Source organism: Bacillus rossius, chromosome 2 (genome assembly GCF_032445375.1).
Source record: "Bacillus rossius redtenbacheri isolate Brsri chromosome 2, Brsri_v3, whole genome shotgun sequence".
In the NCBI taxonomy this organism is placed as follows: domain Eukaryota; kingdom Metazoa; phylum Arthropoda; class Insecta; order Phasmatodea; family Bacillidae; genus Bacillus; species Bacillus rossius.
The window spans coordinates 11568492-11589799 of NC_086331.1; the positions used below are offsets into that span (position 1 = coordinate 11568492).

The window sequence follows — 21308 nt, forward strand, 5'->3', positions numbered from 1 at the left end:
ACAATGGAAACCACATTAACTTTTCACTTCACTTTATAAACAGTTGACAAAACAGTTCACGTGTAGGTTGCGTGCTGCCGCTGTCTCTCTTCTACTCGGACGCATCGGCCGATGGAGTGGAAGAGAGAGAGATGCGTCACAAGCCGTTCGTGCCTCTCTATCGCTTGTTCCGCGCTCTCGCTTGCATGCTCGGCTCAGGCGGAACGTGACAATGAGTCATGTTTTTTCGTGCGTGCATCCGGCATTCATCGATTTGTACGACATTATCACGTCAAAAAAAAAACAGGGCACCTTACATTGCTTCTGTTTTTACAGGTTTTGAAAATGAAGCACCCAAATAATGTACAAGTGAGATATTAAGAGAAAAACTACAAGTCAGTTTCAATAGTGGAGGTAATGTTATAGTGAAATTTCCTGTGAGAAACAAAGAATACCAGTATGCTGCAATATGTTGCAATGTTGAAGAAGAGCTGACTGTAACATTCCTTAAGATATGCAATGACAATGGGAATCTATTTAGATGGAATGAAAATGATGTAGCCAATATATCTTATGAATAGGTGACAGAAAAATTGCCAATCCTCCTTTAAATGTCTCTTTCATAAAATCACAAAAACTGTTAATGTCTTGGAAAATTAATTTGTATTACTGCTGAATTTACTTCTCAACATTTTGACTGATTGTTGTAAGATTAAAAAGTTTTAAATTTATGATACACAGTAAAAGATATTTATTTTTACTAAATAATATGTATGTTAATTTAATTTTTTAAGATTGGGGGGGAAAAAATTCACTTATCTTTGTTTTAGCAAATTTTCTCAAAAATTACTTTGTATCATGCTTCAAAGTTTAGAAGGCTGTTCTTGTTGTTATTTTAATTATTATAACAGTAGTATTATAGTGAGTATGAATAAATATAATGAAAAACTGATTAAAATTTAAAAAAAAAAGTACTGAAATAATAATTACAATATATTTCAAGTGCAGGTTAATTAAATTACGTAAAATTGTTTATAATACATTTCAATTAAAAATGAAGTAATTAATTTGATATTAAGTGTTGTTTTTCATCAGTCTCTTGCTGTAACTGTCAGTCCCTTGAAACCTAGTTTTTCAAAAAAAATAATAGATTTATCCTAAGATACTACATAAAGTATATTTTCCTTATAAATGCAATATAATCAACCCATTTTCTGTCCAAAGCACCACTAACCTGAAATTCGTCTGTGACAAGTTAGGGGCCGTTCATTAATTCCGTTAAGGGTCCCGTAAAGGCAGGGGGATTTAAAAAATCTCTACATAACCTTACCTTGGTGGGAAGGATAGGGGTGGGGTAAAAGCCATTCTTACTTAATATTTTATTATAAGTCAAAATTCACCTGCACTAAAAAAATTTGGTAATGCAAGTGTGTTTAAAATATAGTTGTTCGTTATGTTATGCAAAGTATTCCTCATTTGTAGTTTTTTGACTGATTTGTTTCCTTCCTTAAAGATTATTTCAAATCTTACCTTTAGTTAAAATACACATTTTTCAAATACTAAATAATTATTTTAAAAAAATTTATATCGTTGATTTATGTCCATGTTTTTTGTGTAACTGAACCTTTTCTAATGGCATTCAACTATTTAATGCTTTTTAGGGAACTCGAGGTAAAATCTTATGTAAAAAGGGGGATGGGTCTGAGATATCATCTTGTGTGTCCTTACATGTGTGAGGGGGTCAAAAATGCCAAAATCAGCCTTACGTAATTAATGAATGGCCTCTTACCTGACTTTCATAGCAGTACCCATGTACATATTTGAGGATATAAATGTCCCTACCTTTTGCTGGTAGGCTCAGTAAATAAAAGCTCACAAACTTATTCTAAAAACAGCCAGGGTTACAATTAAGTATGCTGACCCGTACACTACAGAGTTACACATTTTCAAGTTACAATTTTGTTTCATTTAGTCAAATATAGCTTCAAAGCATTTCAAAGAATTAATTAGCTCTTTTTTGCGATACATGCAACTGCTACAAAAGTAGTGACAACCTAATTGATGAATGACAAATTTAATTGACGAAATAAAGAAAAAGTCTAAAATTAAAATCTTTTAAGATTTATTTTAGATCCTTGAATATCACAATACCCACAGTTATGATGTTTTAGTGATATCATACATCATTATAGAATTTGTTTTAATAGTAAAAAAATATTTGAAGTTAAATTTGATAGGCTGAAATGGCATTTACTATCATAGCTTAGTGTACTTGATTTTTTTTTTGTTTTTGCATACTTAGTACGCTAAATGCAAAATAATACATTTATCTAAGGATGCAGATTGTTACCTGGAAAATCAGCGACAAAAAATACATCAGTATAATTTGACCATGAATATACTTCCTCTTCTATTGCTTTCATTTTCACTCTCCAGGAGTCAAACTCAGTCAGTAATGGCATTAACCATGATACACTATTAAACAGCGACCATTCAGCCTTCAGCAAATCCACTCTTGGGTCAAACATTCGCTGGTGAATGCGACCATTCAGTGAACTCCATACATCAATATACACAGAAATGTTGATACTCATTAAAACTCCATTCTTAATGAATCCATTGTTATAATTTTCTATTTCTTTATCTTGAATAATATTATTTTTCACACACTTGGCATATTGCTTAACCATATCAGCATGCTTTGTCCATTTGTCTGAATGAACCCATTCCTGAAACCATGTAATTAATTTAGTTACACAAAATGTGAGGTTTTAAAAAAGTTACCATTACAAACAGTACTACTAATATGAAAAAAAAAATATTCATACAAACATAAACTGCAATAAAATCATATGGAAACTAAGCCATTATTTTTAAACGAACTGTAATTCCGCAGTGATAAATAGTTTCAAAACTGACTGTGTAGGTATGTACTTAAATTTCACACAACATGTAATAGTTTTTTTTGTTTTTCTTATTTCATATTTTCATTAATAAAAATTTTAAAAAATAAGACTCAAAGTTACTGTGTAAGCATACCCATCTGCCACCAGTGAGTGACAATGACACTATTAGTCTAGAAAAAATGTTAATTATAAATATTTGCCCGACTTCACAAATAGACGACATGTAGCATATATCTGGTAACAAAATTTGCAACAAAGCATAAAATGCTATGCTTTTATGGAGGAACATCCACACAAGTTATCCTAGACAAAAAATAATGCCATGAAAATGCTAGAACCCAACATAGCAGGTGAAGCCAAGCTTAACCATGATTTCCCCCCCCCCCCCCCCTCAAATCAGTACTATTATTTAAGAGGATTGGAAATGTCTCATCATGCATGAATGATAAGAATATATAAACAATAATAGAATCTAAAAGAGTTGACAGGATTCGCTGGGGTTTGTTTGGTCGGTTATATATTTTCATTACTGATACTTAAAGGTATATTTAAAAAAATGTATCTAGACATCAAAGCAAAACATCCAAATGATGATAGACTTTGATAAACCAATACATATGTATTTTTTGCCAAAATATTTCCAGACAAGCTGTATGTCAAAACTTTGTAGTATTGTCTGTAATTTGTAAACAAATATTAAAAAAAAAATTGGCTATAAAATTATTAAAACCACATTTTAAAAAAACCTCTATACTAACCAAATCTTAGAACAAAAAATATATTACAATTTTAAACTAATTTTAACAGTTGAAAACATTATATTATGCAATTGTAAAAGATAATCATTGAAATATATTTTGTTCTAATATTTGGTTACTATAGATGGTTTTTCTTATGTGATTTTAATAATTTTACAGCCAAATTTTTTATAGTTGTTAATTTTTTTTTAACCCTTATTTTATGAAAAACCATTCACAATTGTTTTTACTGTACACTGTATATATACTATTTCTGTACATTCAGATCTCCGCAGTGAAAATATCTAGCTGACAAAACAAACCCCATTGAATTCTGTCAAGTCATTCAGACTCTATTATCGTTTTTATATTCTCGTAATACATGCATGATGCAACCTTTCCTATCCTCTTAAGGGCTATTTCTGTCAGTTTAACATGATGGCTCTCTTATTTGTTATTTTAACAAAAATATTTCCAACAGATATTTACTAAGTGTAATATAATGGATGTAAAAAATTGCACAAGTGTTGTGTTTGTAATTATGATCACTTGCACTGCATTTCACAAGCTCACAAATACAGTTCATAAACTATCTGGTGACAAAAATTGCCACCAAACAACAAAAACAAGAAAGCCATCGTGTTAAAATTAACAAAAATAGCCCTTAGAGAAAAGTGAAGTTATGAACTTTCTCCGTTATCCAAGCCTTAATGAATGTTTCTGTCACATGGCTAGTTTGAACCCATGTGTGTCTGGTAAGCCTGCAAAGGAAAGGACATAAACATAGGTGACTGTATAATATTGGGAATAAAATAAAATAAATTAAATTGAATTACAATTTAACTTTGCAAAAGCTGTTTAAAGTTGCAGCCTTCCATTTCATTATCTGCTCTGCTTCGACAATAACTGTCTTACCCACTCAAAAACTCCGGACAGTCAATATTTAATGTTAATCATTTATTTATATACATATATGTATATCACACATTTATTTTTATCTGTAGGCTTGTGTGTAGCTTCAATAGTACTATCAAAATTGAGTTTTTTTTTTAATATTCAAATTTTCTATTCACTTTAACTGTGAAGTATCAAATAATTCAAATTTTTTTTTTTTCAATTACAGAGGGTATGTTACCAAACAGTCAACTACCTACCAACCTTTTAGAATGAAATGTTTTCCAAGGTATGTTTCAGTTTGGGTGTGGCTGGTTTTGTGTTAATAAAGGATGCTAAAACAAATTGTAACATAGCTGGATTTTGTGGGTACATTTGTTGTACAACCTAAAATGATTTTTGGTGTGTGTGTGTGTGTGTGTGTGCTGGGGGGGGGGGGGGGGGGGACAAAACAGTGAAGTTTTGGATACAGACACAACATTTTCTTAATGGAAAATAGATGAAAATGTCAAAAATAACACAGGGTTAACTTAACTTCAATATCAGAGAATTCCCTACAACTAATACTTTCCTGCAGTAACTTCTAACACAGACAATGCTTTTTTTTTTAATATTAGGCCTGCAAATGTATTATCTTTGATGCAAAAGCAATATAAATACGCTTTGCTCATCACATAAATAGTTATTAACTTTGATTTTAATTGACAATGGAAAAATTACATTTACACATGCCTACTGATCTGCTATTATTCATGGACTTACCGTTGAATCTATAAAATACTCTTTTCCTGTGTTGTTATCAACAATTTTAACCACAACTAACACAGTATCCCATGAATGTACCATCATGTCCCATGAATATCCATAAAGGCCATTTGTCCAATTGTTTAGGCCCTGAAATATACAAAATAAAAACTACAATTATTTCAAATGACATATCTCAAATTCCACATAATACTACTGATAATCACTCCCAAAAATCCTGTAAAATAAAATTAATTTCAACAATTCAGTTTTTTTCAACTTCTAATTAGACCAATTAATAAAAGAAATAATTCAATCAAGTGAGTTTTGTTTAAGTGTTCTTTGGAGCCTAAGCTTAAAGCAAACTGTCAGTGAAAATAATTTGCTATCAATCTGTACATAACTTTCATTATAACACACTAATGTATTCTCCTAAGTTACAATCCAAGAAAAACTATATCGTAGAAATTAGCATTACAAAAGCAATATTTTCCTTTTATGTACTACTCAAAATGTTGTTACATCAAAAATTATATCCACTATTTCATTTTTAATTCCACAACATTTTTTTACAAATATAGTGTTGATGAATATTATGCAGAGCACTTATAGTGGTTTAGTTATATGCATTTAGTTTGTTTTATGTTATAAATGCAAAGCACTAGCTACAGTTAGTACGCTTGCGCCTATGAGACTCAATGCAACCTTCTGGCATTAGCTGAGTGTAGCTGTAATGTCAGCATTAGCCGAGTGTAGCTGTAATGTCAGCATTAGCCGCGTGTAGCTGTAATGTCAGCATTAGCCACGTGTAGCTGTAATGTCAGCATTAGCCGCGTGTAGCTGTAATGTCAGCATTAGCAGAGTGAAGCTGTAATGTCAGCATTAGCCGAGTGTAGTTGTAATGCCAGCATTAGTCGAATGTAGCTGTAATGTCAGCATTAGCCGAGTTTGCTATAATGTCAGCATTAGCCGAGTGTAGCTGTAATGTCAGCATTAGCCGAGTGTAGCTGTAATGTCAGCCGAGTGTTGCTGAAATGTCAGCATTAGCCGAGTGTTGCTGGAATGTCAGCATTAGCCGAGTGTAGCTGTAATGTCAGCAATTGCCGAGTGAAGCTGTATGTCAGCATTAGCAGAGTGAAGCTATATGTCAGCATTAGCCAAGTGTAGCTGTATGTCAGCATAAGCCGAGTGTAGCTGTAATGTCAGCATAAGCCGAGTGTAGCTGTAATGTCAGCATTAGACGAGTGTAGCTGTAATGTCAGCATTAGACGAGTGTAGCTGTAATGTCAGCATTAGCGGAGTGTAGCTGTAATGTCAGCATTAGCCGAGTGTAGATGTAATGTCAGCATTAGCCGAGTGTAGATGTAATGTCAGCATTAGCCGAGTGTAGCTGTAATGTCAGCATTAGCCTCGTGTAGCTAAATGTCAGCATTAGCCGCGTGTAGCTATAATGTCAGCATTAGCCGAGTGTAGCGTAATGTCAGCATTAGCCGAGTGTAGCTGTAATGACAGCATTAGCCGAGTGTGGCTGTAATGTTAGCATTAGGCGAGTGAGGCTGTAATGTCAGCATTAGCCGAGTGAAGCTGTAATGTCAGCATTAGCCGAGTGAGCTGTAATGTCAGCATTTTTCGAGTGAAGCTGTAATGTCAGCATTAGCCGAGTGAAACTGTAATGTCAGCATTAGCCGAGTGTAGCTATAATGTCAGCATTAGCCGAGTGTAGCTATAATGTCAGCATTAGCCGAGTGTAGCTATAATGTCAGCATTAGCCGAGTGTAGCTGTGATGTCAGCATTAGCCGAGTGTAACTGTGATGTCAGCATTAGCCCCGTGTAGCTGTAATGTCAGCATTAGCCGAGTGAAGCTGTAATGTCAGCATTAGCCGAGTGTAGATGTAATGCCAGCATTAGCCGAGTGTAGATGTAATGCCAGCATTAGCCGAGTGTAGCTGTAATGTCAGCATTAGCCGAGTGTAGCTGTAATGTCAGCATTAGCCGAGTGAAGCTGTAATGTCAGCATTAGCCGAGTGAAGCTGTAATGTCAGCATTTTCCGAGTGAAGCTGTAATGTCAGCATTAGCCGAGTGAAACTGTAATGTCAGCATTAGCCGAGTGTAGCTATAATGTCAGCATTAGCCGAGTGTAGCTGTAATGTCAGCATTAGCCGAGTGTAGCTGTAATGTCAGCATTAGCCGAGTGTAGCTGTAATGTCAGCATTAGCCCCGTGTAGCTGTAATGTCAGCATTAGCCGAGTGAAGCTGTAATGTCAGCATTAGCCGAGTGTGGATGTAATGCCAGCATTAGCCGAGTGTGGATGTAATGTCAGCATTAGCCGAGTGTAGCTGTAATGTCAGCATTTTCCGAGTGAAGCTGTAATGTCAGCATTAGCCGAGTGAAATTGTAATGTCAGCATTAGCCGAGTGTAGCTATAATGTCAGCATTAGCCGAGTGTAGCTATAATGTCAGCATTAGCCGAGTGTAGCTATAATGTCAGCATTAGCCGAGTGTAGCTGTAATGTCAGCATTAGCCGAGTGTAGCTGTAATGTCAGCATTAGCCTCGTGTAGCTGTAATGTCAGCATTAGCCCCGTGTAGCTGTAATGTCAGCATTAGCCGAGTGTTGCTGTAATGTCAGCATTAGCCGAGTGTAGATGTAATGTCAGCATTAGCCGAGTGTAGATGTAATGTCAGCATTTTCCGAGTGATGCTGTAATGTCATCATTAGCCGAGTGAAGCTGTAATGTCAGCATTAGCCGAGTGTAGTTGTAATGTCAGCATTAGCCAAGTGTAGTTGTAATGTCATCATTAGCCGAGTGTAGTTGTAATGTCAGCATTAGCCGAGTGTAGCTGTAATATCAGCATAAGCCGAGAGAAACTGTAATGTCAGCATTAGCCGAGTGTAGTTGTAATGTCTGCATTACCCGAGTGTAGCTGTAATGTCAGCATTAGCCAAGTGTAGCTGTAATGTCAGCAAGGCACAACAGGCAACTAGGTATAACAAACAATAAAGAGCTAAATTAGCTACACTCAGTGTAGATTGCATAGCTCAATGTAAATGTGTAACGCCAATGTGGAAAGGTGAAGTTTCATAACCTGTTCCCGCACACCATTTTTTTTATAATATTAATTATTACAACATTATAAAAGTTAAATAAAAAAATATATATATATGTTTGGTAATTTTGTCTACATTCCATAATTGTATTAAATAGTTCAGTTTGTTTGTTTATTTAAGCATTGATATATTAGCATAAATAATGTTTTTATTTTTTTTTAATATAAATAATGTAAACATTACTTATAAACAAAATTTTAAAAAATAAAGCCAATAATTCAGGGTGTCCATAAAAGAATGTTTCAGTTTCAATGATTATAAGAGTTTAATTTAGACTATTTACAACAAATCAAACATAAAATTTAAGGTAAACTACCACAGTTTTTATTACAAATGTTAAACATGTACACCATTAGTTATACAGCACACAATCAACTTAAAGTCCAATTTTTCCTACACTTTGGTTAACACGTCCGGAGTAATGGAAGCAATAGCCTTGAAGCAGTTGCTCCGTTTTTCGGCACTGTTCAGCATTCCTTCTCCTCCTTTCCCCTCCCCTCTCCTCCTTTCCCACCCTCTCCAACTTCCCTTTCCTACCCCCCCTCTTCCTCTCTTCCCCGCCGCCTCACCAGCGCTTTCTGTCGGAGTGTTCTCCCAGCCTATATATACTCCGTCTCTGGACTCGAAGGCTGTCACTGCGGCGGTGGCTCTGCGTAAGGGTATGTACTCGGCTGTGAAACTTAACGTCTGTATTTAGGTATTGTTCTTGCTTGCGCGTTGTGGCCGCGCCTTCATTTTTTATTGCTGCCCTGTTAAATTAATCGCCACCAATGTTTGAACCCTTCAGGTCATTTGATTTGGGTTTGTCTTGCTCACGCCGAGTACTGCCCGTAGCATGTTGTAACATTTCTGCGGCTGTATATGGGCATGCCAAGATGGCATTGGACACTTCTTGTCAAGCCGCATTATAAGTTCTCTCTTGATTTTGCCTTCAGTTTTTTCGCCTAGCGGCCCATATTACTTGTTCTGCTACTTTACAGCGCTTTGCCACCATGTCCGCTTTACTCTTGTTTACCTTGTTTTATTTGTGTGAATGATTGTATTTATTTCGCGTCCCGCGGGAGCGCATTAGGATTTGCCCCAATGAGAATTATGAACTGTTTTAAAAACTGTAATTTTTTTATGTCATGTTCCATTTTCGCTCTAGAGGCATTTGATTATAAATAAAATTGTAAATTTTCTAAAGCTTTATATTATTGCTTTGCACCAGCTTCCCACTGTCGTTGGGTTAAAAAAAAACCCTTGCTTTTGTCTATGTTAGTTGTAGTCGACTGGACTTGTCTCCAATCGGCTTCAGCCTCTTCAATTCTGTGTCTCAACTTTGGCAAATCATTAGGTAGTGGCAGAACGTAAACACAATCTTTTATAAAGCCCCAAAGGAAAAAAAAATTGCATGGCATTGTCAGGTGAACGTGGAGGCCAATCAAAAAAAAGCTCTGTCGCCTCAACAATTACGACTAAATCAACGGTCAGGGACTTCGACGTTCAGCCACTCTCGTACAAAGAGATTTCAAGGGGGAGGGATAAAATAACAGATTCACTCTTAGCAAATTGCAGAATACAAAACACTTTACGCTCAGGAGTCGTTCATTTAGCGTAGAGGTGCTGCAAGCGAGAAAACAACAAAGCAGTACTCGTGCAAACTGTTTGAGTTACTCTTTAATTGTGACCTGGAACATATACTGTACAATGCTTACAGTTGATACTATTACAATTTATAATTCGGACATTCTTTTATTGACATACTGTATTTCTGATAAAAAATTTAATCTTAATTGTAGATGCTCATCTGCCAAATTCAGTAAGATGATTTGTTTTTACTTGTACAATAAGTGCATAACTACAAGTCACATGCAATATTATTTTGTAAACATCTTTTTGTTTGTTAATACCAAAAAACTATGTACTTCACAAGAGTTGGCAATTCAAGAAAATGTGTTACATTATTCTTAGTATCATACTTATAACCTACACATACAACTAGACTCTTTCACTGTTAGTTTATGGTCATGCTGACTTTTCCTTTAATAACTCACGTAGAGGCTTCGCTATTTTTCTTAATTGGAGAATCAAAATTTGTTAATATTCTGGTTATCCTTAGCATATGAGTTTTCATTCAGCACCTGTAGCTCTCATTTTAATAATATAGGTATGTCTTAAGTACAACATTATTTTTGCAGAGGAATCCACACTTCTCTAGTTGTAGTTTTAGGGAACACCCCTTGAAAACTAACAATAACTCCCTGCAGCGCTCATCCTGGGTTTGGCCATAAATGACAATGTTGTGAAGGGACACCATACACTTCATTTTGTTAACTGAATGCACAGGTAGAGCGCATCATGCCAAGAAGTTAGTCGCTGACGAAGGGTGTGTAGGCAAGACAATGACTTGAAATGGCAATATCTGATCTTATCTAAAAGAAATTAAGGTATTAACAGGTTTGCGACAATATCATTTAAGATTGTTCCTCTATAATGTTTTGAATTAGAATTTTATTGCTTTAACGTACCAAATGCTGGACAAAACTGGCAAACAACAGCTCAAATGGCACTGATGTCACAGACGGAACTTAACTTACGAATCGTGCTCACTCCCTGTTGCAGCAGTTCGCACAATCAAACCGAGACCTGGAACAAACCTCTGAACATGTTCATCAGTCCAAATGTATGTTGACGCTATTGTCAAAACACATTTGGTGAATTTTTTTTAACATGTCTTAAATACAGAATATTTTTAGATAACGTACAGTTAAATTCAATATTTACTTTCTGATAAATTAATTGTTAAAGTATTGCAACCAAATGGTAAATAATTAAGTGCTTTGAATGAACTCTCATGTAAAGATTAATTACCCTAACAATGAAATGAGCTATCCTTCCAGACTATATTGCAAAATAATTTGCTTACCAACCTTGATATTTTTGAGCCATATATATTTTTCAAGCTGACAAATAATAGCCGAGTATACCTGATTTGAGCCTGTATGTAACCCGAGTACGTATTCTAGTTTCATTTTCTTCTTTCATTTCCTGCAAATGCTTTACTTTTGTAACGTTTTCACAACCTCCAGTAGCACACACTGATGCACCAGCAAGGTAAACCTTCGTTCTGCCCATGCTTTTAACATTTCAGGAGTTTCAAACTGTCAAATTCTGTGAACACACATTTATTTATCTTAAAAGCTAGATGTATTATTTAATATTGCTTTCAATACTGCAGTAAGGTGTATGTTTTCCAGCACATCATTAAATAATCCTGAACAGATGTCTAAAAAATAATCACACAACACAATTACAGCCGTACAGTCTCATTATCAGAGAGAGCGATAATGGCGGAGGGACAAATTGAATCAAGTATTTGAGAAACAACAAAAGTCACAAACAACAGATTTTACAGAAAGTGAATAAAATGTAATAGTCAATGGCATGTGGCAAAATATGTATATGTGATACTATGGATACATTACAACGTTAATTTACTTCTCTTTAATGTAAAAAAGAAAGACATTGTATTTACAACCCCCCCAAAAACTATATTTAAAAATGCTGGACTTATGTTGTTTCCAATGTCCTACATAAACTCAAAATATATTGTTCTGAAATGTGCTATTTTTGCTTTAAGGTAGGTAGTAATAATATTCCACAAAACATAATATTTATTTGCATACACAAAGTAATACTATAATTTTACTTAGAACATAAAAAATATCAATAATTATATGAATATAAATGCATCCAGTCCCTAATGCACTAATCTTGCTGATATGAGAAAGTCTATACGATGTAGGTTTTTAGATCTACCATTGTATATGCGGCTTACACCAACTTTAACATTGAGAGATCACATTTTAATATAAATAAGTATGCACATGTCCCTCTTCAAAATGCACTATTTGCTGATGATGTGCGGTAAAGTCTACATTGATGTGATTAATCATCAGGCTGGTTTTGCGTTACTTCTGTTACACATGTTGGCCACAAGAATAATTAATTATAGAATGACTGGAAATCATCTGTGTGTCGCAAGTAGTTTTGCAACTTGCGGAGGTCATCTATTTTGTTTTGGTTGATAGGGATGCAACCTGCAGGATACACAGTGTTTTTTGGAAGAACAAGGTCCGCAAGAGTGCAATTTAGAACCCTAAAATGGTGCTTAACAAGGGAATCAATGAATGGTCGTGCCACAACAAGTCCAGCATTGTTACTTGCATAACTGAAGTGCATGAACTGACTTGGTTTGAAGCTTGTTTTCTGGTCTCTAGGCACAGATTTTCCATGGGACTCTTGTGACAGCACATTCCTCTTAAAATACTTGGGCCACCATTGCTTGAAGTCGAGAATGCTCATGGAATATGCTACTACAACAGTGAAGGATCTCTTGCAGGATGAAGTTACAATTATCTCAACATACTCCTTGATGGTGTACACTCTGTCGTACTTCTTGATTTTTCTCTTGAGTACTGAGAAATCCCTATCGCAAGGCAGGAAAGAGTGTCTTATTGGGAAGTGATGTTCGATATGTCTAAAACGTTTAAGAGAAGTCAAAACAGACAACTTTCTGATGAATGTATGGTTCTTATTTTGTGCGCTGCACCCATCAGAAAATATGTACAACTCTTTGACTCCCTTCGATGACGTATTCAAGAACTCCAAAACAAATGAACATACCTCATTAGGCCCCTTTCTTCCAATTCCCTCATGGTACACAAAGAAAGTTGCATTGCCATCTTTGAGATTATGTATGCAGAAAACACTGATGGTTAACTGTCTAAGGTAAAACATCTCCTGGACTGGAATACAAGGCAACTGTAAATTCTGCATGAAATCTATGCAAATGGCTCCCAAATCACCCGTTTTATCAGCTTTGATATCTCGCTGATTTCCTTTATTTTCGCTGAAAATTTCTTAGCCCGACGCAAATGCACACATTTTTCCGCTTCAGCTACTTTCTTAACACACTAAATCTATGGCTATACGGGAATCAAGCAAATTGGTGCTTTGTGGTGTTTGAGTGGGGTATTTGAGAAACAACATAAGTCCTGGACTTATGTTGTTTCTCAAATACATAGCAACTAGAGAAGGCTATATCTATGCAATGATTGCGTGGACTTAAGTGGTTATTTGCTAGCATGTACAACTACCCTCCAACAAACTGTTATTGTTGGTAACTCATTTTCGCCAAAATGTGGACTTATGTTGTTTCTCAAATTCCTGATTCAATTGGGGAAGAGGGAGAAAGGGCAAATGAAACATCATCTGAAATGCTAACAAAGACAACAGGTGGTTCCTTCTAAAACCAGACTCCAAGAGTTCTTCCCTTGGTAGTTTTTTTTTAATGTTAACATTAGCAGTAACCAAGCTTTTGTTCTTCTCAAAATCAATAATTTTATATAAAATAAAATAATTTTCTGAGCCACAATGTATGTATTAGTCTAAAATTACTTTGCAAAAATTTAACTTATCAGAGCTCATACAATTATGAAATTTTAATATACCTACAAATTGAATTACAAAACAGTTTTTATAACATAATTATGTTTTGGATACTTATTTGCATTTTTCTATGCAAACACACAAATCTTAGACAATGGTTACTGAAAATATTGTCAACATTCTTAATACTTAAATTGAACCATACTTACACACACAAACTATACACACTCATTTATTGATGGAAATCTACTGAATTATCTTCTCAAATGCCTGAGTAAATGTGAAAAACTCCAGCCCCCAATCACTTTTACCACATTGATAACTTCCCCTGTAAGGAAATTTATAAGTCAATCCAATTAGGATAAAAGAAGCTCTCTACCATAAATGCAGTGACTGAGCAAATATTTTCCCATTAGATAATATTACAACCTGCTATAAATAACTGCCGGGCAGTGATGCCAACTTGGGGGGTTTTCCCCCCAAATTAAGGGGGAACCAAGATCTAAAGAGGTCTTTTTGGGGGTACATTTATTTAGGGGGATTTTTTAGCGGGTACATTATTTTAAAAATATTTTTGAGGGCGTGAAATTAAAGTGTAAATCTTGATAAAAAGTGAGAAAAGAACAGCAACACAAGTGGCGCTGGTGGCTGAATTTTGCACTACGACCAACAACAACTTGCTGGTCAAGAGCAACGAATTCCGTTTTCATTTTTACAGCTTTTACTGTTCGACGTTTTCACGTTATCACGTTGAGGTTCTGTCCATTAGTTTGTTGTCTACTTGCGTATTTTATTTCGAAGACATTGAAGCTATTTGTTTTTAATTTCAACTATTTCTTGTTTCACTTTAAAAGAAAAGTTAACAAAAGAAAAGTACAAAAAGCAAACAATAATTTATGAAAAGAAAATGATGAAGAAGCAAGAAAAAATTTATGCAAAGAAAATTTAACGAAAGAAAAGTTAAAAAATAAAAAAATAAATCCTTTATTTCATTGTTATTATGATTAGTATTATTAGTTCATAAATTAATGTATGTAAATGTGTAAACTGCACAGACATAAATGCAACAGCTATTTTATACTACTTGAATGTATTTTAATTTTATATTTGAAATTACCACTCAAACAGGGTGTACAATGAAAACTTTAGGGGTTTTTATTCGACAATTAGGGGAATTTGAAGTTGGTCCTAGGGGGAACACTCTGTAGGGGATGGCATCACTGCTGCCGGGTTTTCTGTTTTCCCTAAAACATACTGGAAAACACCTGCTTCAATGTTAAGTGCTGAAATAATTTCACAATCCCTCTTGCATGTCACTTAGGGTGATTAGGCCCCACTATCGTGGTTTTTTCCATCTTTTTCCTATGATTCTAATTTTGAACTAATTATCCCGATTTTTGGCATGTCAAGGCATAAATCATCTCACAGACCTTCTATACCTTGTTGCAACCACAATTTACTAACAGACTCTAGTCTGTAAGTGCCGCAAGGAAATAACGTACTATTTCACATGGGCGACTACAACTATCATAATAATAATACCAGTACATAAATGTTGATTTCAACCAGCAGCCAATGCTACGTCCTATGCCACGTCAAGCCAAAAAAAATTGTATGAAAGCTTAATTGCAAGCAGTATCAAAATATTTTAATTACAAGATGGTGAGACCTAATCCCTAGGGGCAGGCATTTTTCCCGAAAATATCTCAACACTTATTAGACTGCAACAAGGTATACCCATACCTGTGGTTTCTTCCTTGTGATTGGCGGCCGTCTGCGAGAGAAGTCGTCGCCTTATTTGACCAAGCCACTCAGGACGCGTTTACTTCCGCACTGAATCACTGTGATTGGTGGTGTTACAATTGATATGTACGTGGGAGGAACTCACCCAATCACGAAACACAGATGATGATACAGTGTTTTAACTTTCATCTAGTCCCGAAATCTTTTCGCGAAATCTGCATACCCCTACTAATCCCCCTTAATGACAAGGCACCAATCTTTTGTCTATAATCAATACAAACTATATTAAATGTAAGGATCCATTTTATGCATTCAAGGTTTTCAGCAAAATATAAAATAATAGAGCAATACTTACTTTAGTTACAAAATGAGAGAAAGGTAAAAATGTCTGAAAGCCCATGTGTGATAGAAGTAGAGCTGTAACAATTGTTTGCTTCCAAGTTACGCAAGAACTTTTAGTAATTTTCCTTTGTGAAATGACTTCACCAGACACATCACATGGCATGGCATTCTCTGGAGAAAAAAAAATTAATAGACACACATAGTAATCATGTTTTCAAAAACGTTTATAATTAAAGTTGTGAGAAAGAAATAAATTAACACAGTAGACAAAATAAATGTAAAAAATTGGTGAGAAGGCACACTATAATACAACTCTAGTTCGGAGCCTGTTGCGGAGTGTACGATCGGGACGTCCGAGCCTCGTGCGGCCTCGCCTAGTGTAAGTGGTACCGCAGTACGTCAGTCGACTGAGGTTACGTAACACGCGACGTAATTCGGCTGCCGGGTATATTAGCCCGCGCTTTTAGCCAGACTGCACACCTGAGTCATCTACCATGTCCAGCGGCCCAGCGGTCGCTACAGGACTTCGTCGCCGTTGGTGGTCTCTACAGCCAGCACACGAGTGGTATCCTGTTTGCCACGGTCTCCGACGGCTGCGATTATAAAGGCAAGTACTGGAAAGTCTGAGGGGCAGAATCGGCCCGTGTCCACCGTTGTGTTTTGACGTCTAAAACTATACGCCCGCTTAATGAACTGGGACAGTGTTAGCTGGTCTTCCCCCCCCCCCCCCCTCCCGGGAAACAGTGACATTAATGAATAGTGTACTGGGAATTACTGCGAAGTATTGATACCTCATGAGGACAATGAACAGTGACGTATAAGGTTAAGTAATAGAAACTCGATAGTAACTTGTAGGAGTCAGTAATTAATATGTTGAGTGTTTGTGCCTGTTCCCGTTTCCGCAATAAATGTAGCGTTTTGGAAAGTGACTTAGTATCACCTGCCACTCTGTCACCCCCTTTTTCCTTAATTCAATGTGGCCGGTTAGCTCAGGCTAACCCCCCACAACAAGCCATCACTTGGCTTGTAAACATCCTCCCCACCCTACTTACCCACAGCAACCTGCTGTACCAAGCAAGAGAGGGCACGTGAGGGCCGGCGGAAAACAAATTACTGTACTATCCACATTCAGCGATCCCAGGACAGTACTTAAGTTGTCACGTCCACAATCATAAGGATGGCCAGTGTGGCTACAAAACTGTTTTCTTGTTTTATATCAACAAGAGGATGTGACATCCGGAGCTGCAGAAATGGAACTGAACCTTTACTCCGCGACGTCATGCCCAGGAAGAGTCCAATGGGGGACGAAGATCAGCAGAAACAGCCACAACATAACCTCCGCTGCGTGCGCCCGGAACACAAGATTAAGGTTGGACCCATCCATGAACGTAAAAACCAGAAGCGGACAATTGATAAGCTACAAATGATTTTCAAGTAATGTCAAAAGTATTACTTGTTTTTGTTATGGTTAAAGGTCCAGAATAATAATTTTTACTATATTTGTTTCATCAGCCGGTTATTATATCCTAAACCTGAAAACTATCTTAACTTTTCATTTTTTGTTTAGTCGTCAAGCCTATAGGGCTTAACTCCAACACTACCCTCGTGCCAGTAACCAAACAACTCGTACTCTCTCGTGTATGTTTACAGTCAGTCACAAGGCTTTCCCGGAGGCCAACAGCCGGGAGAATATCTCGGCTCCAGAAGAGATCACTACTGCTCATGAGTGCAGTTGGTCTCACTCCGAATACCCCAACATTGCTCACGTTACAGGAACCAACCACATTGTGGTCTTCTGTAGGTCCGCCCACGGGACATTTACTAAATGTGTTTTCCAGCATACTTGCAACTGTTTTTCCAGCTCAGCATGTATCCACTAAGATCTTCTATAGTTACTTAAATTTTTAATATTCCTTTTTCCTCATTTACCAATGACAAGTTCCACGACCAGAGGTACAAGAGCCTGGAAGGTGACAGTTCATTATATTATATTAACTAATGTGTAAAGCTACCTACTATAAAAGATATCTTAAATAAAGCATTATTCTGGTTTAAAGGAAAAAACCACACCAGGTCAGAGTAATGGTAACTTTGCACTAGAGAACATTTTGGTTGCTACATGTTTCCTTTGAACCCATTAAGCTGAATTAAGAGTCCTAACCTCATTTGACAATAACCCACCAACATTCAGGAAAACTGTTTTACAGTCCAAAGAATTTTTGCACATTCACTTTTTGCTCTACTTTGAACATTCACTTTTCATTCAACTTTGATACCATAAGATTTTTTAATTGAATGGTATTCCCTCAAAATGAACAGTTAAAGAAGCAACATTGGACTACTCATGATAAAGCTGTGTATTCAATTGAGAAAAATCACAGGAATCTGATAAACAATTATTCTGTACATAAACACAGAATTTTATATTATAATTTTATTATAGTATATTATTACATTATAATTTTATAATTTTGTAACCCTGTAAATACATTTCTGAAGGGACAAAGTAATTTTAACTTTATATGAGTAAAACTTTATAATAGGAAATATAGTACTGAAAATAAGGTTTGTGGACCAAATAAAGACAACCCGTTAAACAAGAAAATATCATGAAGCAGAATGTTACGATAGGGTTCCGACCAATGTACAACCAAGTGTGACATCATAAGCATGTAAAGTCAACAGAAATAAATAAGCACTATACTTACTTACAAGCTGGTGACCCAAACAAGCACACGTTTCACAGAAACATTGTTTTGGAGGTAGTTTGGTAGTTTCCTCATGATGAGTGAAGATATTTATACGGCGTGGCCAGTCAGCATGACAGAATAGAGGTAAAGTGACCAGACACACGTAGGGAAACATCCCTGAAACATGGAACAACAAATGTTAATTTGATATTTTGTAAGTAACTTACAATATACATACATCAAAGCATTGACGTAACTCCCATGTGGCAGTTAAATCCCAAACCAACTATTATTTTTCTTTTATTTACAACTATTACATGGTTAAGTGAGAGTATGTATGTGTATGTCTATTAGCCCAGGAAAAGAAGGTTTTATGTCGGGAAAACTTAGAGACAAGCTGATATTTTCGCAAGTGTTAGGACCTAACTAGAGGTATATTTTCCCAAAAGTCCCCACCCCTCCCCTCTGTGCTTCACCCCCTACCCACCCTTAAACATCCGATTTGCAAGCATTTGGATTACCCTTCATATCTCCGTTGTTATTTATTGCAGTCAAATTTTCTTTATATCGTTTTATTCCTTATATTATTATCTACAATAAAGTTATGTATAGTTTTGCTCTAAGAATAGCAGTTAACTAGATATTATCTGAGGAATGTCAACTTTTACAATTTTATGTTAAGTTTGTTAAGAATATTTAAGTTTAAAATTTTAATTTGGGACAATTTCACGAAACACTTAAGATAAAAAGTGTAGAATGATTCTTTAGCTTTCCAACGGTATTAATTTTTCATATTTTGGATGACGATAACATGTGTATAACACTAGATTATGCGAGGAAGGCGCTGCATTTTGTTCTACCCTTGGTGCGTGCTGCAGTGGGTGGCCTCAGGAGGCTAAACAACAGGCTTACTATCAAGAGCGAGGGAGCTGGCGTGTTGAGTCATAGAAATGTCCCTAACCACCCCCGACCATAAATTTCTTAAGACATGTTTACTGCCTTGAGTAACCCGTCTTCCAGAGACTAGTTCTTGGAGTGGATTTTAAGTGTGCGGTAACGTTCTAGCGTGTATTTGTGTGATTTTCTAAAACTTCCGCTTACTCTACGTCACATAATAACGTGAAGTACTAGAGAGTACGGTGTTAATTTTTGATAACTGAAGAAATTTTGCAACAGCTTCTCGCAAATCTAAGAAGGTAAGAATGTTTTCAATAAAAAAAGCTAAGTATTATTGTAATAATAAAAATCCACTTCTTCCCGTGGGCTGTTGCTATTCAGTGGTTACAGTGTTGTTCTCCTACCAAGACGATTTGGGTTTGGTTACCGGATAGGACCACTCTTTTTTTTTCATTTGTACCACTGCATGTTCGGCTGTCGATTTTTTCCCCCTTCTTCGGAGCCTTGTGCTATCCTCCACCCTAGCACTCCGGCCCTGCTTCATTCGCATATTAGCATCGATTGTAGATGTATCACGTCTTAAGATCCACCAGAACATCTCATAAAATATTTTTACACAGAAGACTATATGTTGGCTATATTGCAGTTTTCTTACTTTTTAAATTTGTGTCACGTAAATGTGATTTCTATTGCAACACAAATTTCAAACACCGTTAGGCCTATTGATGTGTGTGTCAATACACTGTTTTTTGAAGTTCAGGAAATAAATAGATCATATTGTCACGTTCCAGAAATTTCTCGGTGTGGCTGGGTTCAGATTTCTGTCTTTCATGGCGCGAGCTGTGGGCGGGCCGCTGCGCCCGTGCGAGAAGCGGCCTCATTTTGTCAGCGACCGGCCGGCGGCGTGTCGTTTGTCCTCGCTGCACATTCCTCATGAGTCGCGCGGGCCACCGGCCCTCGCGAAGCGGTGGTCTGCTGGCGTAACTAGGTCGCAGCGCGGTGCTCGTTCAGCGGGCTCGGGCCCTGATTGCGAAATTTGGGGGCGGCGACCGAGGTTCTCTGGAAACATCGGCGGGCCGGGACTCTCTGGAAACGTCGGCGACCCGAGGTTCTCTGGAAGGGTCGGCGGGGCCGAGAGGGTTTATAAGCGGCCGCTGGAGGTAGCTCGGGGCTCACTCAGAGGGGAAGCTATGCTTCTCTCCTGTGGTAACGAGTCGGTTAGGATGTTAGGGATGTTAGGATCTTTGAGGCGGAGGCTATGCCCCGAAACAGCCCTACGTTTATGTAAAGATGGTTGGGGTCGCAGAAGTAATGTTTGAGTTGTTTTTGAAGAGGCCGGACCCGAGCAGATGTTGTTAACCTTATGCTAGACGTAAAGTTTTACTTTTGACCTTAGATAATTTAGAATAATGTTTAAGTTAACTTCAAATACTTAGAATGAGTTTTAACATCTTAGAAGATTTTGATACCCTCTAGCTGCTCGCAGATCAAAGCATTTGTAAATAAAGGTCCCCTTTTAGTTCATTCAAGTTAGAGTACTTAATTGTAAAGTAACTAATAAGACTGATTGTCAGAATGCCCTTGATTTTATTTATTTAGTTTAATTGTAAAAGTTAATACTTTTGTATGAGTTTAAGATCTCGTGTAATAAACGTACTTTCTTTAGAATTAAGTTTTACTCATTTAAAGTAATTCCTTCTCTCTCCAGACCTCCTGTACAGGGGGCAGAACCTATTATTTTAAGATCCCGGGTTGTGAATAGTTTTGATTATAAGTACCCCATTTTTATTGCCAAGCGAGTGTAGGTTTTTAAGAGTTACGGATACCCCCCC

General features: G+C 36.5%; 1 protein-coding gene across 3 annotated transcripts in view; it reads right to left on the reverse strand.

The window, feature by feature from the left end:
• LOC134529100 (vitamin K-dependent gamma-carboxylase) overlaps positions 1-21308 on the reverse strand; it is a 98492-nt gene that overhangs the window by 13769 nt on the left and 63415 nt on the right. For all 3 annotated transcript variants that reach the window (XR_010074462.1, XM_063362832.1, XM_063362833.1), the window contains 4 exons: positions 18598-18756; positions 15903-16060; positions 5279-5410; positions 2330-2708 (listed from right to left, as the gene is read on the reverse strand). Coding sequence is in view for 2 of the 3 variants with exons in the window: in XM_063362832.1 (XP_063218902.1) it covers positions 2330-2708; positions 5279-5410; positions 15903-16060; positions 18598-18756 (828 nt within the window). In the remaining variant the exon portion in view is untranslated. The remainder of the gene's footprint in view (positions 1-2329; positions 2709-5278; positions 5411-15902; positions 16061-18597; positions 18757-21308) is intronic.